This window comes from Conger conger, chromosome 6 (genome assembly GCF_963514075.1).
Source record: "Conger conger chromosome 6, fConCon1.1, whole genome shotgun sequence".
Classification (NCBI taxonomy): domain Eukaryota; kingdom Metazoa; phylum Chordata; class Actinopteri; order Anguilliformes; family Congridae; genus Conger; species Conger conger.
In genome coordinates, this window is record NC_083765.1 from 62,978,662 (window position 1) to 63,005,292 (window position 26,631).

General features: G+C 43.0%; 1 protein-coding gene across 1 annotated transcript; it reads left to right on the forward strand.

Annotated features, from left to right (window-relative positions):
* The first annotated feature begins 2,080 nt into the window (after nt 1-2,080).
* chrnb5a (cholinergic receptor, nicotinic, beta 5a) lies at nt 2,081-26,101 on the forward strand. Its single transcript, XM_061244718.1, has 6 exons — nt 2,081-2,426; nt 15,609-15,754; nt 17,536-17,580; nt 19,946-20,055; nt 22,250-23,210; nt 25,345-26,101. The coding sequence occupies exons 1-6, from the start codon at nt 2,375-2,377 to the stop codon at nt 25,489-25,491; spliced, it is 1,461 nt and encodes a 486-aa protein (XP_061100702.1). The 5' UTR covers nt 2,081-2,374; the 3' UTR covers nt 25,492-26,101.
* The last annotated feature ends 530 nt before the right edge of the window (nt 26,102-26,631 follow it).

The following is a 26,631-nucleotide window of genomic DNA, read 5'->3' on the forward strand; positions in this document are numbered from 1 at the left end:
AATAACATACTTTGCAGAACCCTGGATACTATCGCACCTCTTAAGAAAAGAAAAGTTGGCCATAAGAAATTAGCACCTTGGTACAACGACCATACTCAAGCAAGCAAGCTTCATGCCAACTTGAGCGCAAATGGCGCAAAATTGCAGGTATTCCTCCATGCCTGGAAAGATAGCCTACTAACCTATAAACATGCCCTCTCCACAGCACGTTCATCATATTTCTCTACCTTAATTGATGAAAATAGAAACAATCCTAGGCACCTGTTTAAAACTGTTGCCAGATTGACTAAGAATCATGTTGATCCCTGTGTCTCAATATTGTTTAGTAGCAATGATTTCATGAATTTCTTTGATGACGGAATTTTTAAAATCAGGCACAAGATACAAAGTTCTCCTGCCACCCCTCCTATAGGGTCTGTCCTTCCATCCACTCAACACATAGATGCACAATCCTCGGAACAACCGATGGCCTATCTGAACTCTTTTACTCCAATAGAGCTCATTGAATTTAATACCATAGTTAATTCTTCAAAATCTTCTACTTGTCTTCTAGACCCTATCCCAACAAAGCTTTTGAAGGAGCTACTACCAGTGATTGGAGCACCACTCCTACATATTGTCAATGCTTCTTTAGCACATACCACAGACTCTTAAACTTGGAGTCATCAAACCACTTCTTAAGAAGCCAAACTTAAATGTGAATGATTTGTCCAACTACAGGCCCATTTCGAACCTCCCGTTCCTGTCTAAAGTACTAGAAAAGGTAATTTCAAAACAACTTTGTTCATTTCTGCACCCCAATCATATTGGAAGTTGTTCAATCTGGTTTTAGACCCTTCCACAGCACTGAAACAGCCCTGGTCAAAGTACTCAATGACCTACTCCTTGCTTCTGATTTTAAAAAATTATGTTTATATATAGTTAATATGTACGGCTGGAGATGTAAGCTGCTTTTGAGTTATTTTAGCGTATTCTCTTGGTTCAGACCATGAAACACCTAATGCTCCAACATCCGCCATTGTAAAGTCAGCTGGTTGCACAAAACTGTCATTAAATAAATAAAATAAAATAAAATAAATGTCTCTTCAGTAATAACACAAGCATGTATGGAGCCATTTGAAATGAATTGAATACCCTTATATATTTTATTACAGTTTAATTATTTCATACAATTTTTAAAGTAAGAATAATTACCTCATTATTTGTGAAACCCTTACTAGTGCTAACCTGTCCCACCAAGTCGAGTCTTATCAAGCTTTAGCTAGCATACGCAAACCTGCTTACCGAAACTTAAACATGTCTCACTTCACAAATTAACGCAATTTTACAGCTGGGGAAAGGCTTTTAATGACAGAACGGATCCAATTGTATTTGCGAGAAGTAAGCTAGCATTCAGATGACGGTCAGTTTCTCAGCCCTGCCCCAATCACGTGTTCCTTACTGCACCGGTGAGCGGAGCCACAGGAGGAGGTTTCAATAAAGATCTAGGCAAGGGCAAAGTGCAATATTAATACATGTAGTGGCATATAATTACACGTTTCTAAAAAATCAGTAATTCAAAGTTTAAAAACAATTTTTAAAAATCTTTAGAGAACTGTACATTTGTTTAGAGCCAGTCTTAATGAGCTACACAGGTCATCAGTAGCCTTCTTTGGGGAAAAAAACGTTCGCTTCTCCTACAGTAGGCTAATATGGAGTGCCGTTTTTTTTTTTTTTTTTACCGACAGTTTGTGTTTACCGTTTGACCTTTCGTGTAATTAGCCGTGGAGTTTAGACGAAAGAATGTGAATCAGAAAATATCGCCTACACTTTCTATCTGACAAAGGTGCATTTGCGATTTAGGCTAAACTTGAATACCGTTTGTTTCTACTAATGTAAAATCCGCTAATTGATTCTGTGCGGTAACGGACAGGCTGCTGCTGAAGCCACACACACACACACACACACACACACACAAACACACACAAGACCGCGCCGAAGACGGAAGCGGGACAGTACATCTTTTTAATCGCTGCCAAATATTCAATGGGGTGTTTATTTAATTTTATTTCAATCAAACGCGCAATTCCCACATGGGATGAATAAAACTGTATTAAAAAGGTGTTAACCAGGAAAGATGTGCGGTTGTGTGTCATCATTGAGTTGATGACACGAACTTGGGATGAACGTTCACAGAAAACTGGATGCTGAAATCGGATCATCTCCTACCTCTTCGGATCAATCCAGAAAACCGCGGTGCTTTTTTCTTGGACCTTTTCCTATTAAATTACCTATGCGAAGTGAACCTAAGACATCTTCATGTCTGTTAATACTCATTCATTAAGGACATAAACAGACTAAGCCTGAAGTTCCGAGCGTCAACTGCCATTAGCTAATGGCTACCTCCGCAAATCTGTCGCTGTTTCTCCTCTTCCTCATCATTGCAAGTAAGTAAAACACAACAGTTTCGGAAAGAATACAATATAATTTGTTATCATGGTACTTCGACTCGATTTCACTGAAACGCGTTACCGATATAGAGCGCATATGCGTGTGACGTTTGCATAAAGACGAATTTATTCAGATACATAGTGGCTAAAGTACCTATGATGCTTTGTGACGTGCTTTGCATAACCTGATGTGTTTACTGTTTTGTGGCAGTAATAGTATGATGTTTGTATGGTACTGAAAGTTTGACTTTTAATTTCCAAACACATTCAATATATTTATTGAACTGAATAATAATGATATATTTCACTGTTATGTAAAACAGAATGGTTTAATATGGTTCAATATTGCTAGTGCAATATTTATCCTATATCAGCAGTAATGTAGTGAATTCTGTATTCTGAAGCCATTGGCCAAATGAATGAAAGCAATGGGACTTCATGGACTGTTTTGTTTAAGCTTTTTAAAAGGTACCTATGGAGTGAAGTAATTATGTTCAGCTGTTATTAATGAAAAAAGGTACAACTTAATTGTCTGGTAAGTATGCTGTCGTACTTCAGTGCTGGTTAATACAGTCTGAAAAGCAACGCCCTTGTCTTCTCCATTACTTATTCACAACTTGACTATAATATGGTAATGTCATATAATTTCCAAAACGGTGTATCTGAATTCTATCTCAGAAAATGAGATTATGAAAAGTCTATACTGCCATTTCCTCAAAGCAACCTAACTGAAGACCTGAATGCTGAATATGATTACTTTGCTTCATAACAAGGCCCATGTTATTTGAGGTTTCATAATGTTTTCAAATTCTTCTTTTATGTTCAGTATGAGAAATATTTGGATGCTGTAACTGAAAATGTCATATACTGTTACCCTGCCATGTCCTGATGATTTCATCTACAGGGGCTAGTGAAACCTAAGTGTAATTTAACTGTAATTACAGTTACAGGAGTAGAAATCATCAACAGGCACTTCTGATTGGTTACCGAGGCTCTGATGGAAGGGATCATTGGATACCAGTGTTACAAATGCACATTGACTCTAGGATTTTCAGAGACTTCTTTACCTAAGTTCAGTACATGAAATATAATAACCCAGTTGAATTCAATCCATCAACTACGATTAACCCCCTATTTCATTGGTGAGTATAGTAACAGTCTAAATACGGGATCATATTAAATAGCTGTATTTATTATTAAAGTATGGAAAATAATAAAAATTTTCCTCAACCTATTTCCCTTTCCTTGCTGATAGACAGATGTTATCAGTAGATACTAGATACAAAACAAAATAATAGCAATAGTAAGTCAAAAGTATTCTTTAAACACTTCTAGCCTGTAGTTTGACTCTCCCCAAGATAACACAGCCCACGTAAATACTAGCCAGTGCTCTGATGCTAAGTCTCCCAAAACAAAGAAGGTGGAGCTAAGCAAAAAATAAGAAACATAAATATTCATTCAAATGGTTGACATATTCATAAAACAGATTCATCTCATCTCTTGGGGCTTAAAATTGCATATCCTCCCTATAAAAGGTTTGTGTTTGCAATAGAAATCTCACCATGTTACTCAAACACTGGCATTCATGTCAGGATTGTTGCTTTTTCAACCTTTTATCTCTGCTTGTCAAATAGTTGTCTGCCATGTTTACCCTTGTAGATACATCCAGTCATGAGCTGTATTTCATGGGCATGCAGAGAGAGAAAATGATTTGGATTTGTCTGTGACTTTATTGATTTGCTAGGTCTTGTAGTGGTCTTCTTTCCTTGTTAAATGCATTTACAGTGGTGTGAAAAAGTGTTTGCCCCCTTCCTGATTTCTTATTTTTTTGCATGTTTGTCACACTCAAATGTTTCAGATCATCAAACAAATTTAAATATTAGTCAAAGACAGCACAAGTAAACACAAAATGCAGTTTTTAAATGAAGGTTTTTATTATTAAGGGAAAAAAAAAATCCAAACCTACATGGCCCTGTGTGAAAAAGTGATTGCCCCCTAAACCTAATAACTGGTTGGGCCACCCTTAGCAGCAACAACTGCAATCAAGCGTTTGCGATAACTTGCTATGAGTCTCTTACAGCGCTGTGGAGGAATTTTGGCCCACTCATCTTTGCAGAATTGTTGTAATTCAGCCACATTGTAGGGTTTTCGAGCATGAGCCGCCTTTTTAAGGCCAATGAAATGAAAAATGATAAGGGGAAATTAAAGTCCCTAAATTTTCAAAAAATAACCCTGGCTTGGAACAGACCTCTTAACTGTGTTATCTGTATAATCTATTCTTTTGCAAGATAATACAATCAGGGACGAGCAGGTGGATCGATATTTAAAGTTTACACTGACGTCTAGTCTTATTCGCAGAAAATGAATGCCTGTGAGCCTCCATAATTATGCCATCCAAAGAAAGGCTAAGGCAAAGTACATGCGCTTTTACCCTACCACAGTGAAAGGTTCTGGATAATTCCTGAGAGCTTTATGAGGTCACATGAACAACTTGAGTATCTCCTAGCTTCCCTGGGCAAAAAGCTTTTCTTCAATTAACCCTTTGAAGGTTTCATAGATTGTTATTTATTTATTTATTTATTTATTTTTAATTCCAAGTCTTTTTTAGAGAACTTTCACTTACCATTCATGATTGCCATATCAGCATGAGCATATTCAGTTCAGAACATTCTGTGTAATATTTGTGATCTTATGCCTTAAAGGGTTAATGAAGGGGCGTGAAGAATCACCTGAAGCGTGAAAGTCAGTGATTGTGAAGGAGGCAACATCAGATGGCAGCCATCTTAATAACAGTGGATATTTCTGCATGCACGACACAGGTCTTTGTTTTGCACATTTTGTCTGTTTCGCATGTTTGTGTCCAAAGTGGAAGAAAGAAGTCATTTTCACCGGGTCTCAGTGTCTGGACAGACACCTTCATGTGTAAAATAGAGCTGTCTTGTCTTTTCTAAAAATAGTTTTTAGATCTAATTGTGTGGTGACTGGATAAGTCTAGATGATATAAAGCAAGAAACATTGCAGTCTTTTGGCTAAATTATTAAAGACTAGATGGGCAACTGGGTGATATTTTATTCTTAGCAAGCTTGCATGTGTGTGTCTGTGTGTGATGTGTGTGTATGTATGTGGATAAGGGAGTGGGTTAATACTGTAGCTTTCTGAAACAGTATAATTTAAAGCTCATGTTTGAAACTTTTCTTTTACTTCACTATTAGTTTACTTTATACATACTTTGTGTAAGCAGTATCTTACTGAAACACTCTTTATTTCATAGAAAAAGCATGAAAGCATATGAAACGAGCTCCAGTGAAAACTGACCACTCCACTCGCTCTCACCAGCTACCCACATGAAGCAGGTTTATCTGATGTCCAAACACATTCCCCTGGTTTAATGTTTTAGCTGAACCACAATGCTTTCCATTTACGACATAGGAGGGCTGATGCACTTTCCATTTCACACAGTTCAGTGGCCTGTGTTCGGCAACTTTTCACCCACTGACTTTATTTTTCTCCGGTCTCATGTCATGCATACTGTATGCACAAGGGCCGAGTGTTGTTCTGTGGATCTACGCACGGGACCGCATAATTTATAGCCCGCTTTCCCGGGGGCATTCAATTGAATGGCTGTTTTGAACATCAAAGCTTAATTGTGCCGTGCTTGCCTGGAAGACCGAAGCCTGACTGGATGAATATTCTTAACCCCTATTAACTTTGATTAGAACCTGCGGCCACCATGGCGAAGGCCTCTTCCCCGTATGCGATTCGGCAGTGGAAAACGAGGCACAGTAGTGGGCAATGTGAGCGTGTGTGACATCACAAATATGTGCTCAGAATGCTCTTAACTGAACATTCTCATGCTGATGCAACAATCGCTACTGAGTAATTAAAAGCCATGAAGTACTGGAACACTGACTTGAAAATTTTGTAAAAACGATGAATGTGCAATCACAATTTCACATGGGGAATTTAATCCAAGAGACCCTGACACATTCTGGCACGTTCTGTCTGATGAAGTCCAGCTTTGCCAACTGCAGAATCAAGGCAGATCTTTAAATGGGTGTTTTGTGGGTAAATTAGAAGAGTATATGGAAGATGACAGTACCGTTTAAGAAAGGCAAGTACACATACAGTCAGGTCCATAAATATTGGGACATCAACACAATTCTCATCTTTTTGACTCTATACACCACCACAATGGATTTGAAATGAAACAAACAAGATATGCTTCAACTGCAGACTTTCAGCTTTAATTTGAGGGTATTTTCATCCAAATCAGGTGAACGGTGTAGGAATTACAACAGTTTCTATATGTGCCTCCCACTTTTTAAGGGACCAAAAGTAATGGGACAATTGGCTGCTCAGCTGTTCCATGACCAGGTGTGTGTTATTCCCTCATTATCTCATTTACAAGGAGCAGATAAAAGGTCTAGAGTTCATTTCAAGTGTGCTATTTGCATTTGGAATCTGTTGCTGTCAACTCTCAATATGAGATCCAAAAGCTGTCACTATCAGTGAAGCAAGCCATCATTAGGCTGAAAAATCAAAACAAACCCATCAGAGAGATAGCAAAAACATTAGGTGTGGCCAAATCAACTGTTTGGAACATTCTTAAAAAGAAAGAATGCACTGGTGAGCTCAGCAACACCAAAAGACCCGGAAGACCACAGAAAACAACTGTGGTGGATGACATAAGAAGTTTTCAAGGCAAAGAAGTGGAATGTTATGCAATGGCCAGTCAATCACCTGACCTGAATCCGATTGAACATGCATTTCACTTGCTGAAGACAAAACTGAAGGGAAAATGCCCCAAGGACAAGCAGGAACTGAAGACAGTTGCAGTAGAGGCCTGGCAGAGCATCACCAGGGATGAAACCCAGCGTCTGGTGATGTCTATGCGTTCCAGACTTCAGGCTGTAATTGACTGCAAAGGATTTGCAACCAGTATTACAAAGTGAAAGTTTGATTTATGATTGTTAGTTTGTCCCATTACTTTTGGTCCCTTAAAAAGTGGGAGGCACATATACAAACTGTTGTAATTCCTACACCGTTCACCTGATGTAAATACCCTCAAATTAAAGCTGAAAGTCTGCAGTTAAAGCACATCTTGTTCGTTTCATTTAAAATCCATTGTGGTGGTGTATAGAGCCAAAAAGATGAGAATTGTGTCAATGTCCCAATATTTATGGACCTGACTGTATATGAGCTTGTCATTGTAGAAATCCCAGAGAGCTGTTCACAATGTGATATATACATCTATGCCCCTTGACCCAGGGTTCCACATATGGTACAACATTGCAGTGAAGATAATGCCTTCTGATATTTTATCTGCTAAGGTCCAATAATTGTTACTCAGAATGGTGATTTCCAACTTGTTCAATAGAAATAAAGCAGGTAAAAGATGATGTAATGAAACCTGATATCATTGTCTCTGGTCGGTCAAGCGCCTGCCCTGTTTTGGTGCTCTACCCCTGTGTGGTCATGTGCAAAAAAGGTTACCTACCACAACTTCAGAAAGTATACCAGCATCATCTCTCAGCTGCTTAACAAACGAGACAGGACAACATAACATCATGTAGCATGTGTGGCTTACAGTAGAAACAAATGACTCTACACTACTATATATTTTTTCTGGCACAATTCATCCTTTAGTAGGAATATTTGTATTAACAACTGACACAAATGTGCTGTTCTCTGTGCATGCTAGCTGAGAGGCTAGCAAGGTCAAACTGAGAAAGGATTTGCTGAACTGAACAGACGCATTTAGGTCACATCAAATAGAGATGCACGCTCAAGGCCAGCATTAAACCACCAGATTCAGTCTCTTTATAATCCCACTCTGCTCATTTTTAGGAACAAATGGAGATAAGAATTACCCACATAGAGTAATGCTTAAGCTGTGTTTGTAATGAGAACTTATATGTTTAATTCCCTAGAAGGGCACTGCTGTAGTACCCTTGAGGTAGATAATTAGTCTGAATTTCTCCAGTAAATATCAGTCTGTGCACTTTATGCACGTTGCTCTGGATAAATATCTGAATGTAAAGTATATTTTTTGTTTCCCATAATGCCCCTCTCTCAAATTACCATGACTAATCTCACATAAGAATGTCATATAAAAGCTGTAGTAAATAAACACTATGAGAGTTTATATGATTCCAGTAGGGACCGAATGAACTCTGTGGAGCTAAAAGTCAGCAATGATCTTACATTGAACATGAGCCCTGTTTGTACTGATTTATTGTGGGCTTGTGAATTTGAGAAAGTAAAATCACACAGTAATGCATGGGAAATAGACTCATCCCTTGGGAAGTAAATATACTAGGCTGGGAAATGTTATATTATTCCTGTGATCCCAGAGGCTGCCCAATTTGTTGTGATGAAAGGCGGTGTTATTGCTGGAGCAGACCAGCTGTACTGTGACTGATCTCTCCTCTTCATAGTAATACAGGACACTGAAATCCCATGGGTGTTCCTAGAGAAACGCATCTCTCCTGCGATAGGGGACATCCAAAAGACAAACAGTCATTGACTGCTGAACCCAAAGGCTTTGCACATTGGGAGTCTGTTGCTTACTGTAAGTCACATATAGTTAATCCTGCAGTTAGTAATGTGACGGATGCACCCAGTTCTCTTCTCTCCAGCTGCACCGGGACAGATAGCTGTCTAATTAAATTGATCAGCTCCAAGTGGGTGAAAAGTTGAGGCATTTTTAATAATCGAGACTTTCGCCGACTTCAAATGCCGCCCACTCTTTACTGATGCCCAGGGGATTTTAGGTCAGTATGAATGGCTTTTTTTAAGAGCCTTGCTAGTGACTACGATGCCGCCCCATGCATCATGGACAGGCAGTTGGGAGCGCACGCCCTCCTGTGTGTTGCGGAATGGTGTCGTATCTACTCAGGGAGCAGGGGGAGCACAACAGGAGCAACAGGAGCACAAGCGACCTCTTGAGTTCCCGGTCATTCCCCCCTGGTATCAGGGTTTGTAGAACACCAGACCCAGATACGAGACCAAGGCGTAGCTTTTTAGTACAGAGTCTTTTTTTTAAATAAAGGCAGGTCAGACAGGCAGAGATCAGTAGCCAGCAAACAGAATCAGCAGGGATAAGGCAGTTCAAAGTCAATAGTCCAGGCAATGGGTACAATACCGATAATCCAACACGTAGTCACACCTGAAGGGTTGAAAACAAACAGGCAAATCAGACAGAATCGGAATCCAGAGAACAAAGTTGAAAAACAGAAATGGGTCAATACACAGTGGTTCAAAACTATACAGACGGAATAGGCGGAATGCAGAAGTTGAAAACAAAACAGGTTGAACCGGGTATCTATCAGAAAATCAAAGCTTTTTTTTGGCTGTTTATTTGTCTGTGCCTTAGATTTTGAGTGTGCAATGTGTTCGTATGATAGATTTCAGTAACTTTAAAGTTAAGGACGGCTTATTTCAGTTGAGGTTGACAACTTGCTTTGCTTATAGTAATTCTTATGGATCTAATCCAAAAAGTTTTTGTTAAAAGATGGCCAAATCGGGATGCCCCTGTTATTATCTTTATTTTCTCAAAATCCTAGTTTGCCTTCCCTGAAAGACAACATTATTTGTCATGCACTTTCAAAAATAATCCAGAGACAGATTCTCATGAACTTAATCTACTCAAAACCAGATCCCTGTAAATGTTTTGTTGATGTATTATTTATTTAAAAAGACATGTGTGTCATCTCCTAACGGAGACTCAGTCACTCCTGTCGCAGCCTTCCCTCCGCGCTGCGTCTGGCAGGCTCTTTCCGCTCCTCCCCTGTCACGCGTGCTCTGCACAGCCGGCTGCGCCGCCGCCAGCCCTGTCGTGTTGGGGCACTGCGCTCTCTCTGCATGAACAGCAGCACAACACACTGCCTGTACTGTCATGACTCTGGCACTGCGCTCTCTCTGCATGAACAGCAGCACAACACACTGCCTGTACCGTCATGACTCGGGCACTGCGCTCTCTCTGCATGAACAGCAGCACAACACACTGCCTGTACCGTCATGACTCTGGCACTGCGCTCTCTCTGCATGAACAGCAGCACAACACACTGCCTGTACCGTCATGACTCTGGCACTGCGCTCTCTCTGCATGAACAGCAGCACAACACACTGCCTGTACCGTCATGACTCTGGCACTGCGCTCTCTCTGCATGAACAGCAGCACAACACACTGCCTGTACTGTCATGACTCGGGCACTGCGCTCTCTCTGCATGAACAGCAGCACAACACACTGCCTGTACCGTCATGACTCTGGCACTGCGCTCTCTCTGCATGAACAGCAGCACAACACACTGCCTGTACTGTCATGAAGTTTGTGTGACATTATGCCTTATTGTTCAGCTGATGAAAAAAACAGAGCTAGTAAATTTAATGCTAGTAGCACTGAGGCTGTGTTTGCTGTCCTGAACTGTCACAATACATTTTTACATGAATCGAATTTGCAAGCAGGGGGAGGAGGGGTACTGGGAGAGAATGTGGTATATTGGCGATATACAAATTGGTCTTGGGGTCAAAACAGGTGGTACACTTCAACAAGTTGGCTTATTCAGTTTACCCACGTAAATTAATAATCAGCTGCCTGCTCCTTCCCCAAATCCTCTACAGCATCAGATAACAGCACTGACCATAACATGATGTCATATCACATCCACCCCTGAATCCTGTACACAATTAATAGCAGTGCAATGTTTTTGCCTTAATAGCAGCAAAACAAATTCAGACTAAGGAACCAGGTGAGGTGAGTTAATTGTGTAATCAGCTGCTTTCATTGATCAAGTGCTGAGTGGCAATGAAAGCCAGTGTACCATTTGGCTCTCCAGGACCAGGAGTGAGGACTACTGCCCTCAACCATAGACTTTAATGATCCTACTTCATCAACAGCAAGAAACATAAGGCCATATCACACCACATCAGTCTGATTCCCCTACAGCATTAACAGCATCACTCAATTTTAAACTCTTTTAGCGTGCTATTAAAGAATTTTAATAAATTCAAATACAGTTGCAATAACCAATACTTTAAGTAGTACTAGTACTAGTAGGCGAAGAACATGACATTGAATTCATGAAATCAGAGACTTTAGCCCTCTGCAGCGTATATACATTATTACATTATGGAATGTTTTTTCAACTTAGTCAACAACAACAACAACTAAGTCAGTGTTCTATTACTCCATTGCTTTCAATTATCAATATTGAATAAATTGTTACATCTCTATTAGTTAAGAACAGTTAAGAACATTCTCATCACAAATTTGTTCCAGGTGTCGGGGGGCTTTGAACATTCCAAGTGTCATTTCATACACTTTTGCTTCCTGTTTACATGGCTGTTTCATCCGGTGAAATGAACGAGCCGGACCCTGCCTCCCAGAATGCATAATGTTATATGGATGCTCTTTGCAGGAAACCAGTGAAATGTCATATAGGGTGTGGAAAATGACACTCACCCTGCCGGCCTGCTGAGAGGAGAGCACTGCTTATGTGAAATGAAGCCACTTAGAGCCCCATGCTGTTCTGAAAAGCAAGGTGGCACAGGTCAAGTGAGAGTTTGCATGTGGCTCACATGTGAAGTTTCCCCTCTTACAGTCACTTCAACTTGCCTGGACTCGAGATGAGCAGTGAAAATAGAATCAAAGCTGTGACCCTCTTGTTTGAAAAAAATAATTTGTCAGCTGGCTGTGGTTCATGTCCCCAATGGGCCTTTTCATCAATAACAATTTAAGTTTATTCACTCATCCAGTCCGTTCAATCATCATTTGATTACTAATCTTGGCATCACTGTTATACAAGTGTATTGAAATGAGCTAATCTGTTTTATTAAGATCCTGTGCATACCATTTCACCACATCACATTTCATAAATAACGCAGTATAATCTATGAGGTTTTTTTTCTGACGAAACTAATAACTTATTTTTCTTTTAATTTAACATAAATATAGATGAAAAGGACCCTAGGAGTCATCCCTCTCTCTTCCACACTTGTATATTACTACAGTGTGATTACCCAAAACGCTTGGAAATTTTGGAAAGAGTTGGTCATGGATAACAGAAATAATAGGAGTTTTTTAAAATGCATTAAATGTTCAGCCCAAGGCCTCTGTCACAAGGTAGGTTCAATTTGGAGATTGACATGGTCAGTGAATGTATCATTTGATGTGAGAAGAGGTAATCTGGCAGTCAGGGACATTTTAGGGAGTCTTCAAATGTAGGGCCAGTCCTTGTCACCCATTGGTCATTGCAGGGGTTGAGTAAAGCACCCCCAGAAGGTGAGTTACATCCAAAGGGACTGGCACTAGTGTTGAGAAGCATAAGGTCTTCAACCCTTTGAGGTGTAATTAGAATGTTCTTTACTGTCCTTTTCTTTACTGAACATTCTAAGGCTGAGGTAACAATCACCACTGGTAATTGAAAGTAATTTAAATCAATGTTCTAGACCATTAACTTCAACATTCATCCCTAAAAAACCCAGTCTTTAAACTGATCAGTTCAGTTTAGACAGAAATAGCTTGCTTCAGGTCTGAGGCTGAAAGTTGGTCAGCGTGATGGACAGTTAGAGTAGGGCAGCAGTCTCAGGTTATCTCATCAGGGACTTGGAAGCATGTGTGTGTGTGTGTTAGGGCTTTTCACTGTTGTTAACCGGTGTAACGTTTTAGCTGGAAGCCTAGTAAAATTACACAGATTAAGGTGCTGATCGATACCCAAATCTTACTCACACCCACTCCAGTGTATCACTTTGACATTACACATTCTGGCTGAGAATCAGTAAGACTTTTTCATGAACAGATGCTTGAACCTGGGCGTGGCCGAAAGACTGGACAGCGCCCCCTATCACATTGTTTTCTATTGTGGGCATGCACTTTCAGCTACATGCACCCAATTTGGTATGCATGCGGGTCTCCTCAAGACAAATATATTTCTCATTGATGAACATATGCGAACAGGAATTCAGCCACATGGACAGGATCTCAAGGCGCAGCCGAGGTGAGGAGAGTGTCCGGTTTGGTGACCTCAGAATCGCATCTCTGCTTTTTGCGGATGATGTGGTTCTGCTGGCTTCATCGGACCGTGACCTTCAACACGCACTGGAGCGGTTTGCAGCTGAGTGTGAAGTGGCCGGGATGAGAGTCAGCACCTCCAAGTCCGAGGCCATGGTTCTCTGCCGGAAAATGGTGGATTGCTCCCTCCGGGTTGGGAACGAGTCTTTGCCCCAAGTGAAGGAGTTCAAGTATCTCGGGGTCTTCACGAGTGAGGGTAGAAGGGAGCGTGAGATCGATAGGCGGATCGGTGCAGCATCAGCAGTAATGCGGGCGTTGCACTGGACCGTTGTGGTGAAGAGGGAGCTGAGCCGGAAGGCGAAGCTCTCTATTTACTGGTCGATCTACGTCCCAACCCTCACCTATGGTCACGAGCTTGGGGTAGTGACCGAAAGAACGAGATCGCGTATACAAGCGGCCGAAATGAGCTTCCTCCGTAGGGTGGCCGGGCTCAGCCTTAGAGATAGGGTGAGGAGCTCGGACATCCGGAGGGAGCTCGGAGTAGAGCCGCTGCTCCTTCGCGTCGAAAGGAGCCAATTGAGGTGGTTCGGGCATCTGATCAGGATGCCTCCCGGGCGCCTCCCTTTGGAGGTTTTCCGAGCTCGTCCAACTGGGCGGAGACCCCGAGGGAGACCCAGAGCCCGCTGGAGAGATTATATATCTCTCCTGGCCAGGGAACGCCTCGGGATCCCCCAGGAGGAGCTAGAATGCGTTGCTGGGGAGAGGGACGCCTGGAATACCTGGCTTTGCCTACTGCCCCCGCGACCCGACTCCGGATAAGCGGGTGATGATGGATGGATGGATGGATGGAATTCAGCCATTTTGGATTTTGTGTGTTTTTACACGTAGCAAACTTTTAAATACTCCCCCTAGGGGGTTCATTGCATTCTCACCAAATGTGGTCACAATGGTCTCAGGATAATCCTGATACTAAATTGCTGGGATATTTTTGATATCTCAAACGGTATGGCCATGGCAAGGCGTAGAATTTACATGTTTCGCCATGCAAACAGGAAGTGGCCGTAATTTCATTCTACATCGTCTGATTTGGCTGATATTTTAAAGTCGGAGTATAATCACATCCATATCCATATATCTGGCAACAGGAAGTGAGGCTTATATCATTGTTTTATGCATTATCCTGCTAGTGGTCCTCTGGCTCTGCTAGTTTTGAAATCAACAACCATGAAAAAACAGCAAACCAAGCGCTGTGAGTTATAAAGAAAAATGGTTGGCATTTATCTGGCACCTTTATCCAAAGCGCTGTACAACTGATGCTTCTCATTCATAGAGCATGGACAGTTTAAATCAGTATCGCAGAAACCTTGCCTAATCAACCAGTCCTCACTTCAGATCAGTAAAATTGAGTAATGGAGAGAGGACTTGAGTATTCAGATGGGAATTTAGAAACTGGTTTAGAACCTACCTATTCAATCCTAGCCCTGGAGGTCTATATGCTTTCCTTCCAACCGAATGGTTGGCATTTATATATATAGGGTCCTAACCAGAACAAGAACATTGACTTAATCACATTTTGGGTTTCAAACCCATTTAGCTTACCCTTTCCACGCACAGAGTGCACTCTAAATACCTGCACAACCACAGCCCTTCAGGCCCAGCTTTGGATACATACTCTGAGAGATTTAGACAGCACAAAAGTTCAATTTGAGTACTAAGTCCCAACTTGAGTACTAAGTCCCATTTTTTAAATCAGCCATTGCTAATCCTGTCTATGTGGATATGTGCTTATCTGTAATTCAGATTCCACAGTAGAGATTATGAATGCGTCACACTGTTCACTGAGAGAGGTCTTCAATCAACTTTGAACTTTAAAATGTGGTCTGTCATCCTCCGATGTTAGACATAAGCTTAACCTATAACCAATGTATATACTGTCTATGAAGCATACAGCATGCTGTTTAGTTACTTTTTATGATCTAATGGGCAGTATGCAAAAAATATACTATTTTCCAACTGTTGTGGGAGTGTCGCAAGATGATCTCCATTTGAGTTTTTGAGACATGCTCCACTGGAGTTGGAATTAGCCCACTGTGCCGATGATGGACAGTTCCTGACTGTGGTGACTGGTGTGCCTCCATTTCCCTCGGATTGATCATTGTTGTTGCAGTTGCCTCGGGAGCCGACGCAGAGGAGCGGCTGGTTAATGACCTGCTGGGGCCTGAGCGCTACAACAAGCTGATCCGCCCCGCCGTCAACAAGAGCCAGCAGGTCACCATCGCCATCCAGGTGTCCCTGTCCCAGCTCATCAGCGTGGTGAGTCACCCCCCCACCAATATTTATTTATTTACTTGGCCCCCAGTGTGGGGCTGTGTATATCCAATTTCCAGCCTAATTTGGAATGTCCAGTTGTCTCCTCAATCGTGTTCATGGAGCAACCCCCACTGAACAGGACACACAGGTTTCAGACCTTCAGCCACACATGACTCAGCCACCTGTTCTGGCTGAAGCGTGTCCGGCACCACGGGTATGCATCACAATAGTGGGTGGGGCAAATGCCAGCACCTCTCCATAGGGTGGAGCCTCTCTATGTTCACGTACTCACTCCTGTGACTTTTCAAGCACACCCCTCCACAACTGTCAACTGGCATAGTTAACCCTGCCGCCAAATCTGGGGCAAGCCAGGTTAGAAGAAATTCCTCAACATATGATCTCATTGCAGCAAGGAATGGAAGTGACATTATGTGATACCACAGTGAGTCAGTGAGTCACCCCCCAGGTCAAACAGAGCTGAGTACTGCACTGGCCACTGCAACTGAACTCAGTTGATGGCAAGAACAACTCCTTACTTAATGCTAGACCAATTACTCTCACCCTGGAATGCATCAGTCAGTGTACGTAAATTTGGAAAAAGACATTCTCCAATTCAGTCTGCTTTTCTGCCAGGTCACTATTTTCCCATAAGTCTGCATTAAAACATTATGTTTTCCCCATGATATTGCCTGTCCCATGCCGACAGGATGGAATCTCAGGAGAGAAACTGAAGCATAAAGAAAGTGCTGATTTTCCCATGTTGGAAGTAGAAGGGGGATTTTTGTAGAAGGGGGGGCCTTGGGACAGGCTAGAACCGGATAGTGCTCCCTGGGTTTGCACTTAGATGCAGTGCCCTGTAAGTAATGAGATGAAGGTGCCCAGTGAGTCAGACTCACTTGACGCATTCTTTGACCTGGCAGTAACCCTGCCCCATATGGAGACGCCAGCGCTGGATCTGCAGGGAAGGTACAGAGGAAGGTACAGAGGGAACAACGTCAAGAGTATGTTTTTTGGAATGTATTTTCAAAATTCTAAATGTGCTTTTATGCATTTACTTGCTGCCACATGATTGGCTGATTAAGTATTTGCATTAACAAGTTGTGTATATTAAAGTGTTCTCAGTTGCTTTCTATTACCAGTAGTGATTGTTACATTAGATCAATCCAATAAGAACATTATAATCATGTATTCGTGATCGAACATCAACACAGAGCATCCATGTTTAACCTTCTCTGTGCATCTGATTCTCTCCCGATGTGCACCATGTAAATGAGAGATAAATGAGACAGAGCATGACAACCTGTTTACAATTTGAGGGACAGGAAAGTTATCTATTCCATTTAGGATTAAATAAGCATAACGTATTTTTGTTGATGTTCGCCGGGAGACACAAGCCATTAACCCTTTTATAATATTGTCTGGGAGTGTGGCACATAGCTTTTGAAATATCCTGGTTAACAGCAGTTACATCAGTGCTGTTCCCTTGATTAAATGGCTTAATCTGGATTGCTTTAGCAAATATTCAGCTGGAGATATATTGAACCAAGGGAGCTGTATGTGTGCTGTGGTCAATGTGCTCTGAACAAATCGATTATATAAAGTCTCAAAGGTGGTTATATACGCTTTAAATTGATATTTTAATCTGTGGAGGTTTTTAGTAATTGTTTTGAGAGCACCGTATAAATGTATAAATATGTCTTTTATTTTATGTGCAAATATTCAAATGGGAAAATTTGCCGGTCAGTGGGACCATGGTAGTCATTGTGCTCTGTCCTCTGTTGCAGAATGAAAGGGAGCAGATAATGACCACTAACGTGTGGCTCACCCAGGCCAGTACTGCATGTGGTGCTATCTGTCAGTCTGTGCTCTGTCTGTTCTGTCATGCTCATGCTCACTGAATGTGTTCAAATGCACAAATGAGACTGTAGTGAGTGGCTGTTTTTATAGATATACATAGGTAAGTAAACTATATTACTTGTGTGTGTGTTTGTGATTGTGTATCTATGTGTGTGCACATGTCTGTGTGCAAGAGAGAGAGTGTGTGTACGTGTGGGGCAGCCTGTAGCGTAGTGGTTAAGGTAAATGACTGGGAGACACAAGGTCGGTGGTTCTAATCCCAGTGTAGCCACAATAAGATCCGCACAGCTGTTGGGCCCTTGAGCAAGGCCCTTAACCCTGCATTGCTCCAGGGGAGGATTGGCTCCTGCTTAGTCTAATCAAGTGTACGTCGCTCTGGATAAGAGTGTCTGCCAAATGCCAATAATGTAATGTGTGTGTGTGTGTGTGTGTGTGTGTGTGTGTGTGTGTGTGTGTGTGTGTGTGTGTGTGTGTGTGTGCGTATGTGTGCGTGGATGTGTGTGTACGTGTGCGTACGTGTGCGTATGTGTGCGTGTGAGGGTGTGGATGTGTGTACATGTGCGTATGTGTGCGAGTGTGTGTGTGTGGATGTGTTTGTGTGCGAGTGTGTGTGTGTACATGTGAGGGTGTGGATGTGTTTGTGTGTGAGTGTGTTTGTATATGTATGTGTGTGTGTGTGTGTGGATGTGTGTGTGTGTGTGTGTGTGAGAGTGCGTGTGTCTGTGTGTCAGGGTGTGTGTGAGTATGTATTCCTGTGTGTGTGTGTGTGTGTGTGTGTCAGTGACTGAAGTTTCCTCTGTGCTCCAGGAGTGGCATGGTGTGGGGTGTGGCAGAGATGTTCACAAGTCATTAAATGCAAGTCCGAGTCAAGTCTCAAGTCTCTGAGCTAGAGTCTGAGTCAAGTTTCAAGTCTCAAATCTCCAGATTGGTGCAGCCTAAACAACAGTATGGCTATAGAAATTCATCATAATTCCTATGCTAATGGAAGATATAGAAACCAGAATGTAGAAGAAATATTTTGTATATGACATCAAGTGTGTGACAACTGAAGAAGCAGTATTATCAGGGGCACACAAAAATAATTTAATTTAATTTATTTATTCATATATCAATGAACTACCACGCCTGAGCTAGCGTTTTGGCAAAGCCTTTCTCAAGATGGCTGGAGAAAGGCTTGCCAAAACCTCAGGTCTGGTGTTGTAGGTAATTGATATATCAGTAAATAAGCCATATATCAGTAAAAGAACCATTCTATGTTTAAAAACTGATGGTCAATAACCAAATAGGGGCCGGTTAGATGAACACAGATTAATCTTAATCCTGGACTAAATGCAACCTTTGTATGGATAATCTCCAATTAAATTTAGTCTAGGACTTGGCTTAATCTGCATCTGCATCTGTGAATTGTAATTATAGCTTTATTTGTAAACAAAGTAACAAAGTGCTGCAATTTGAATCACGTTGCAGTATTTGTTTATTAATATACTCTTACTTTTTAATTTTTAAATGAAAGGTAACTGTTAAGCATTTACTTTAATCATTCAAAATAATAAAATGAGGCTAGATATTGTTTATGCAAGAAATCGTGAGTTACGATTTTGGGACAACATTTACGTTATGCTATAGGAAAACCTAGAATCCTAAGGAATGCCATTGCACTATTGCACAGTAAAATTATAAATATTTTCAAAACCACATGCTGTACATGCCACACTCGGTTTCTACTTCAGCTTTTAATGTTAACATCAATTACAAACAAGCTCTCTCAAAAATACAGTTAATATTTGTATGACACTGGAATACCAAACAATGTCCATGCAACTGGTACATAACGTCACCGAACAATACATTAAAAATCACTGGCTGTCCTGCTTGCATATCGATCTTAAAGACCGTACTGAAAGGTTTTTTAAATAGCACAACCCTTGATCAGGCTCCAGATCAAAATCCAGATCAAAATCCCATTACATGGCCATGTGAAAATGTACAGGGCTTTTCATGCCAACCTGAAGAAGTTTGTTTTAACGTTACTGTACCTTATGCTCGTGGTTTTCTAGCTTGCATAGCTTTTCAAGATTTACCATTTGAAGAGTAAGCCAACTTTGCTTCAACTTGGCAGTCAACAAAATAAGACAATATGCTGTTATGCTGATTAAATGGTGACGCAAACATGAAATTTGACGTGGTTGCTCCTGCATCTTTTATTTTAATTCTCCACATTTTGCTCGATGAGCCTGAATTATTTAAACACAAAAGCCACAACATCGTATGTGAGTGTGTGTGTGTCTGTGTGTGTTTTGTGTGAGTTTGTGGCTGAAGTTTCCTCTCTGCTCTCAGGAGTGGCATGACTATCGGCTGATGTGGGATCCTCAGGAGTATGAGGGCATTAAAAAGCTGCGCATCCCCTCACAGCACATATGGCTGCCAGACATCGTCCTCTACAACAAGTAAGATCCCTTTGGACACATTATCACTTCACTTCACTTTCTGCCACAAGTGTGACAACTTTCGGTCCCCTGAAGCAGCAGACAGGCCAGAAGGGCTGCGGCTGAAGTCGCTGAAGCAAAAACCCGGGTATAGGAGGAGTTCGGGGAGGCTATGGAGAAGGACTTTCGGTTGGCCTCGAGGAAGTTCTGGCAAACCATCCGACGACTCAGAAAGGGAAAGCAGGGCTTGTCTCAGGCTGTTTTCAGCAGGGGAGGAGAACTGCTGACCCAGACTGGGGATATTGTCGGGCGGTGGAAAGAGCACTTCGAGGAGCTCCTGAACCCGAACAACACGTCCTCTGTGGAAGAGGCAGAGCCCGAAGACTCGGGGGAATCTGCACCTATATCCCTGGTGGAAGTTGCTGAGGTAGTCAAAAAGCTCCTCAGTGGCAAGTCGCCGGGTGTAGATGAGATTCGCCCTGAGATGCTGAAGGCTCTGGACATTGTTGGGCTGTCTTGGCTGACACGCCTCTTCAGTGTCGCGTGGAGGTCGGGGACAGTACCTGTAGAGTGGCAGACTGGGGTGGTGGTCCCCATTTTCAAGAAGGGGGACCGGAGGGTGTGCTCCAATTACCGGGGTATCACACTCCTCAGCCTCCCTGGGAAAGCTTACTCTAGGGTGCTGGAAAGGAGGCTCCGACCGACGGTCGAACCTCGGATTCAGGAGGAGCAATGTGGCTTCCGTCCTGGCCATGGAACAGTGGACCAGCTCTTTACCTTGGCAGGGTTCCTGGCGGGGTCATGGGAGTTTGCCCATACAGTCCACATGTGCTTTGTGGACTTGGAGAAGGCTTTCGGCCGTGTCCCCCGGGGAACCCTGTGGGGTGTACTGTGGGAGTATGGGGTACCGGGGCCGTTGTTACGAGCCATCAGGTCCCTGTACAACCAAAGTGAGAGCTGTGTCCGCATTCTCGGCACAAAGTCAAGCACGTTTCCTGTGGGTGTTGGACTCTGCCAAGGTTGCCCCTTGTCACCGGTCCTGTTTGTGGTATTCATGGACAGGATCTCAAGGCGCAGCCTAGGTGAGGAGAGTGTCAAGTTTGGTGATCGCATCTCTGCTTTTTGCGGATGATGTGGTTCTGCTGGCTTCATCGGACCGTGACCTTCAGCACGCACTGGAGCGGTTTGCAGCCAAGTGTGAAGCGGCCAGGATGAGAGTCAGCACCTCCGTGGCCGTGGTTCTCTGCCGGAAAACGGTGGATTGCTCCCTCCGGGTTGGGAACGAGTCCTTGCCCCAAGTGAAGGAGTTCAAGTATCTCAAGTATTGTTCAAGAGTGAGGGTAGAAGGGAGCATGAGATCGACAGGCGGATCGGTGCAGCGTCAACAGTAATGCGGGCGTTGCACCGGACCGTTGTGGTGAAGAGGGAGCTGAGCCGGAAGGCAAGGCTCTCGATTTACTGGTTTTTACGATTTTACGTCCCAACCCTCACCTATGGTCACAAGCTTTGGGTAGTGACCGTAAGAACGAGATCGCGTATACAAGCGGCCGAAATGAGCTTCCTCCGTAGGGTGGCCGGGCTCAGCCTTAGAGATAGGGTGAGGAGCTCGGACTTCTGGAGGGAGCTCGGAGTAGAGCCGCTGCTCCTTCGCGTCGAAAGGAGCCAATTGAGGTGGTTCGGGCATCTGATCAGGATGCCTCCCGGGCGCCTCCCTTTGGAGGTTTTCCGAGCTCGTTCAACTGGGCCGAGACCCCGAAGGAGACCCAGAGCCCGCTGGAGAGATTATATATCTCTCCTGGCCAGGGAACGCCTCGGGATCCCCCAGGAGGAGCTAGAATGCGTTGCTGGGGACAGGGACGCCTGGAATACCCGGCTTTGCCTACTGCCACCGCGACCCGACTCCGGATAAGCGGGTGATGATGGATGGATGGATGATGGATGGATGCACCCCCTTTGAAAGAGTGGCTGTCTCTGCAGCTCTTCTGTCTGATACAACTATAACTTGTGGCAAATAATTAGCAGAGGAACATGGACATTTGTACTTGCAGCAATCTCACAGTGTTGCAAAGACTGTCAACTGAGTTGAACTTGAGTTTTGCTATGACAACTTCCAACATGTTGTGGCCTGTTTACATAGCAATGGAATATTATATGCAAAAATATCTTGAATATAAATAGTCAAAGTACAAATAACTTCTTCCTCCCTGCTTCTTAGTGCTGATGGGACCTACGAGGTGTCATTCTACTCCAATGCTGTTGTGTCCAACACTGGTGACATCTTCTGGTTGCCCCCAGCAATCTACAAGAGTGCCTGTAAAATCGAAGTGAAGAACTTCCCCTTTGACCAGCAGAACTGCACGCTCAAGTTCCGCTCCTGGACCTATGACCACACCGAGATTGACTTGGTCCTCACCAGTGACTTTGCCAGTCGGGACGACTTCACGCCCAGTGGGGAGTGGGACATCGTTTCCCTGCCCGGTCAAAAGAATGAGGACCCTAATGACATCACCTACCTTGACATCACCTATAACTTCATCATCAAGCGGAAGCCTCTCTTCTACACAATAAATCTGATCATTCCCTGTGTACTCATCACCTCTCTGGCCATCCTGGTCTTCTACCTGCCCTCTGACTGTGGTGAGAAGATGACCCTCTGCATCTCCGTGTTGCTGGCCCTCACTGTATTCCTGCTCCTAATCTCTAAGATTGTGCCCCCGACCTCACTGGCCGTACCCCTCATCGGCAAGTACCTAATGTTCACTATGGTCCTGGTGACCTTCTCCATAGTCACCAGTGTGTGCGTCCTCAACGTCCACCACCGCTCCCCCAGCACCCACCGGATGCCCGACTGGGTCAAGAGGGTCTTCCTCCACAAGCTCCCCGCCTTCCTCTTCATGCGCCGGCCTGGAGGCTCCAACATCCGGGAGAATTTCCGGCGGAAGCACCAGCAGAAGTCCTTCACGGACATCGGGCCCAGGCTGGGGAAGGTGGATGTGGACTCCTTCTACATCAATGAGGAGTCGGCCAAGAGGTACGGCTGGAGGATCTGCGACCTCCCAGAGAGCACGGAGTTCCGGAGGAGAGTGCGGGGCAAGCGCGAGGCGGACATGGAGGAGGCGGTGGACGGGGTGCGCTTTGTCGCTGAGCACATGAAGAGCGAGGACGACGATGAGGGTGTGAGTACCTGAGTGTGTGTGAGTGAGTCTGAGTCTAATATATAGTGACTATAAGTGCAACTACAAGTGAGAGAGAGTGTGAACTTTTGAGTCTGAGTGTGCATTTGAGTTTGACAATCAGTGTGATTGTGAGAGAGAGTGAGTGTTAATATCAAGTGTATTTATGATAGGGAAGGCAGTAAGAACAGTCATCTGGCAGTCGGAGGGTTGCCGGTTCGATCCCCCACCCGGGCTGTGTCGAAGTGTCCCTGAGCAAGACACCTAACCCCCAAATGCTCCTGATGAGCTGGTCGGCGCCTTGCATGGCAGCCAATCGCCGTCGGTGTGTGAGTGTGTGTATGAATGGGTGAATGACTAGCATCAATTGTACAGCGCTTTGGATAAAGGCGCTATATAAATGCCAACCATTTACCATTTACTATTTAATGGCATTTAATGGCTGTATGCTTGGAGTCATTGTCCTGCTGCAGGATACATTTGAGGCCAATCAGATGCCTCCCTGATGGTTTTGCATGATGGATAAGTATCTGCCTGTACTTCTCATCATTGAGGAGACCATTCATTCTAACCAAATCCCCAACTCCATTTGCAGAAATGTAGCCCCAAACTTGCTAGGAATCTCCACCATACTTCACTGTTGCCTGCAGACACTCATTCTTGTACCGCTCTCCAGCCCTTCGGCAAACAAACTCCTTTCTGCTACAGCCAAATATTTAACATTTTGACTCATCAGTCCAGAGAACCTGCTACCATTTTTCTGCACCCCAGTTCCTGTGTTTTCATGCATAGTTGAGTTGCTTGGCCTTGTTTCCACGTTGGAATTATGGCTTTTTGGCCGCAATTCTTCCATGAAGTCCACTTCTGACCAGACTTCTCCACGCAGTAGATGGGTATACATGGGTCCCACTGGTTGCCAATTCGGAGCTGATGGCACTGCTGGACATTGTCTGATTGCGAAGGGAAGTAAGCATGATGTGTCTTTCATAGGCTATAGGCTATTGCTGTCACCCACGGGTCTCCTATGATTTGCCAATGCGTTCGTCCAGCCCAATGTATACTCCCTCAGTGAAGCCCGGAACTGGAAGGCAACAGCTTGTCGAAATACTAAACTAATCACAAGCAAACTAGCTCTCAGTAACAGAAATGCAGATACATTTCATAAAATACATTCAAGAAAAGTTGCATATATAATAATATGTGCACATAATCTAAGCGGCTGCCTTGCAGACATCACTGTGGGAATGAAAGTGCCAAATGTAAAACCATTTTCTTTTTACCTGTTGCATAGTGTGTGTTACTTGAGAAAGAGTTTACAACAGCTAGGCTATATTGACAGGCTTTAGTCTTCCACAGCTCTGAGAATGAACTGCTTACAGTACGGAAATAAATTTAAAAAACTACAGCTCTTTCATCAATACGGTGTTAGTTCGTTTCCAATCCCACATACATTTGCACTTGGATTTCCGAAAATATTGATCAATGAGGCCCATTCCCTGTTCAGAGATGCTCTTCTGCATACCGCTGTTGTAATGCATGGTGATTTGCATTACTGTCACCATCGACACAGTCTGGCTTTTCTCCTCTGGCCTCTCTTATTAACAATGCGTTTTTGCCTGCAGAACTGCTGTTCTGTGTGAAATACTGTTGTGAGTGAAAATCCCAGGAAATCTGCCTTTCTGAGATAATCAAACCTGTTGTCTGGCACCAACAATCATTCCATGGTCAAAGTCACTTATATGAAATTTCTTCCTCTGACATTTGGTCTGAAAAACAGCTTAACCTCTTGACCACAACTGCATGCTTTTATGTATTTACTTGCTGCAACATTGATTGGCTGATTAAATATTTGCATTAACAAGTTGTGCACAGGTCTACCTAATAACTTGATAACTGGGTGTATGTTAATAAAAACTTGTATTAGTAATTTTAAGAGGCCATCATTATTACAATGTTTAGGCCCTCTCGTCTTTACATACCACCTTTGTAGGTTTAATATTAGAGACATAGAGACATTTCTGTGATGACAGAAAGAGTCACTTGAGAGAGGAGTGAACAGGCAAATGACAATTGACAAAAATAATTGACAAAATCTACACGGATATGAAATATCGACAAGGCCTGTCTTCTGCCACAGGTAATCGAGGACTGGAAGTACGTTGCCATGGTGATCGACCGGCTGTTCCTGTGGATATTTGTCCTGGTGTGTGTGGTGGGGACTCTGGGGCTGTTCATGCAGCCTCTCTTCCAGAGCTACAACACACCCACTGCCGAAGATGAGTGACCGACCCACTCCTCGCATCCGTACTGCACCCAGCCGGAAGCAAACTGCACCCAGGAGCAAAGTACACAAAAAAAGGTCACATGCTTAGAGAGAACTCAGGACTACATTTTGAGGGCACCATTTATTTTTCTGTAAAAAGTATATACACTTCTTAGTATTAAATCAATGAATACATGTTTTGATCATATAACAGTGAGTTCTGAGGTTTTGCCTCTTGCAAGTACAAGATTCTGGGTGTTGAGAGGTAAAGGTTTGGCATGTGCTTTGGAAAAGATTGCTGAATCCGATGATCTACAGTAAAGTAAGATGATGTCAAGATGAAGTCAAGATAGATCTGCACAGATGGTCTTCCGGTGTGGACACTTCCAACTTTAGTGACATTTACTATTCTGTAAACACAAAAATGCTCTTCTTTCCTTCGCAGTTGATGCCCCTTATCATAAATAAAACGATGCTGTGCCATAACAAATGGTTTTACAGGGAGGGGGTACTTATTGGACTCATTGGAGGAATAGAACACATTGCTTTTTTCATTTCATGGGTGAATTTCTTATTTTATATGTCTTTCCCTTGGATTGAAATTTTATGTCTTTTTCAATCATGCCAGCATAAAACAGAATCCAGTTGCAATACAACTATTTTATATGATAGACACAAGCACACAAACCAAGCCCATTTGGATTTGGTAGTTCTGTGAATTATGAAAACTATAGTCCCCATAAGGCACTGTGGATGCAGCCTCCCACTCTTACTCCTTATCATTTGGGCGACTATGCGAAACTGCGTTTTTCAAAAATGTATGTACAATATGCAGAGCTGAATGGGAAGCAAATATCGTTGAGTTACGAATGAAATTTAATGCCATGTATTTGAAGAATTTGCTTTTTCTTTTTTCACAGTCTACTGATTGGGATGGATGGGAAGGGAAAAACTAACATGATATACAGTCACTGTGTTAAAGGGTTGAATATACTATGAAACATTGTCAAGCCTCGGTTTATTTATTTAATTTACAGAGCTTTTGTTTTCTTCTGTGATGTGTATAAACATTTCAGAACAGATTTATTATGTGTGACTGAATGTCAAGGGTACTCACCGGAGAAACTAAAAGGCCAGTCACCAAAGATAGCAACTGGGCAC

What these genes read in the sequence shown, in the direction of transcription:
- chrnb5a (XM_061244718.1), top strand. Translation starts at nt 2,375, where the DNA reads ATGGCTACCTCCGCAAATCTGTCGCTGTTTCTCCTCTTCCTCATCATT. An exon ending in CCTCTTCCTCATCATTGCAA is followed by an intron (nt 2,427 to 15,608) that starts GTAAGTAAAACA and finishes TTGTTGTTGCAG; the next exon opens with TTGCCTCGGGAGCCGACGCA. An exon ending in TGTCCCAGCTCATCAGCGTG is followed by an intron (nt 15,755 to 17,535) that starts GTGAGTCACCCC and finishes CCTCTGTTGCAG; the next exon opens with AATGAAAGGGAGCAGATAAT.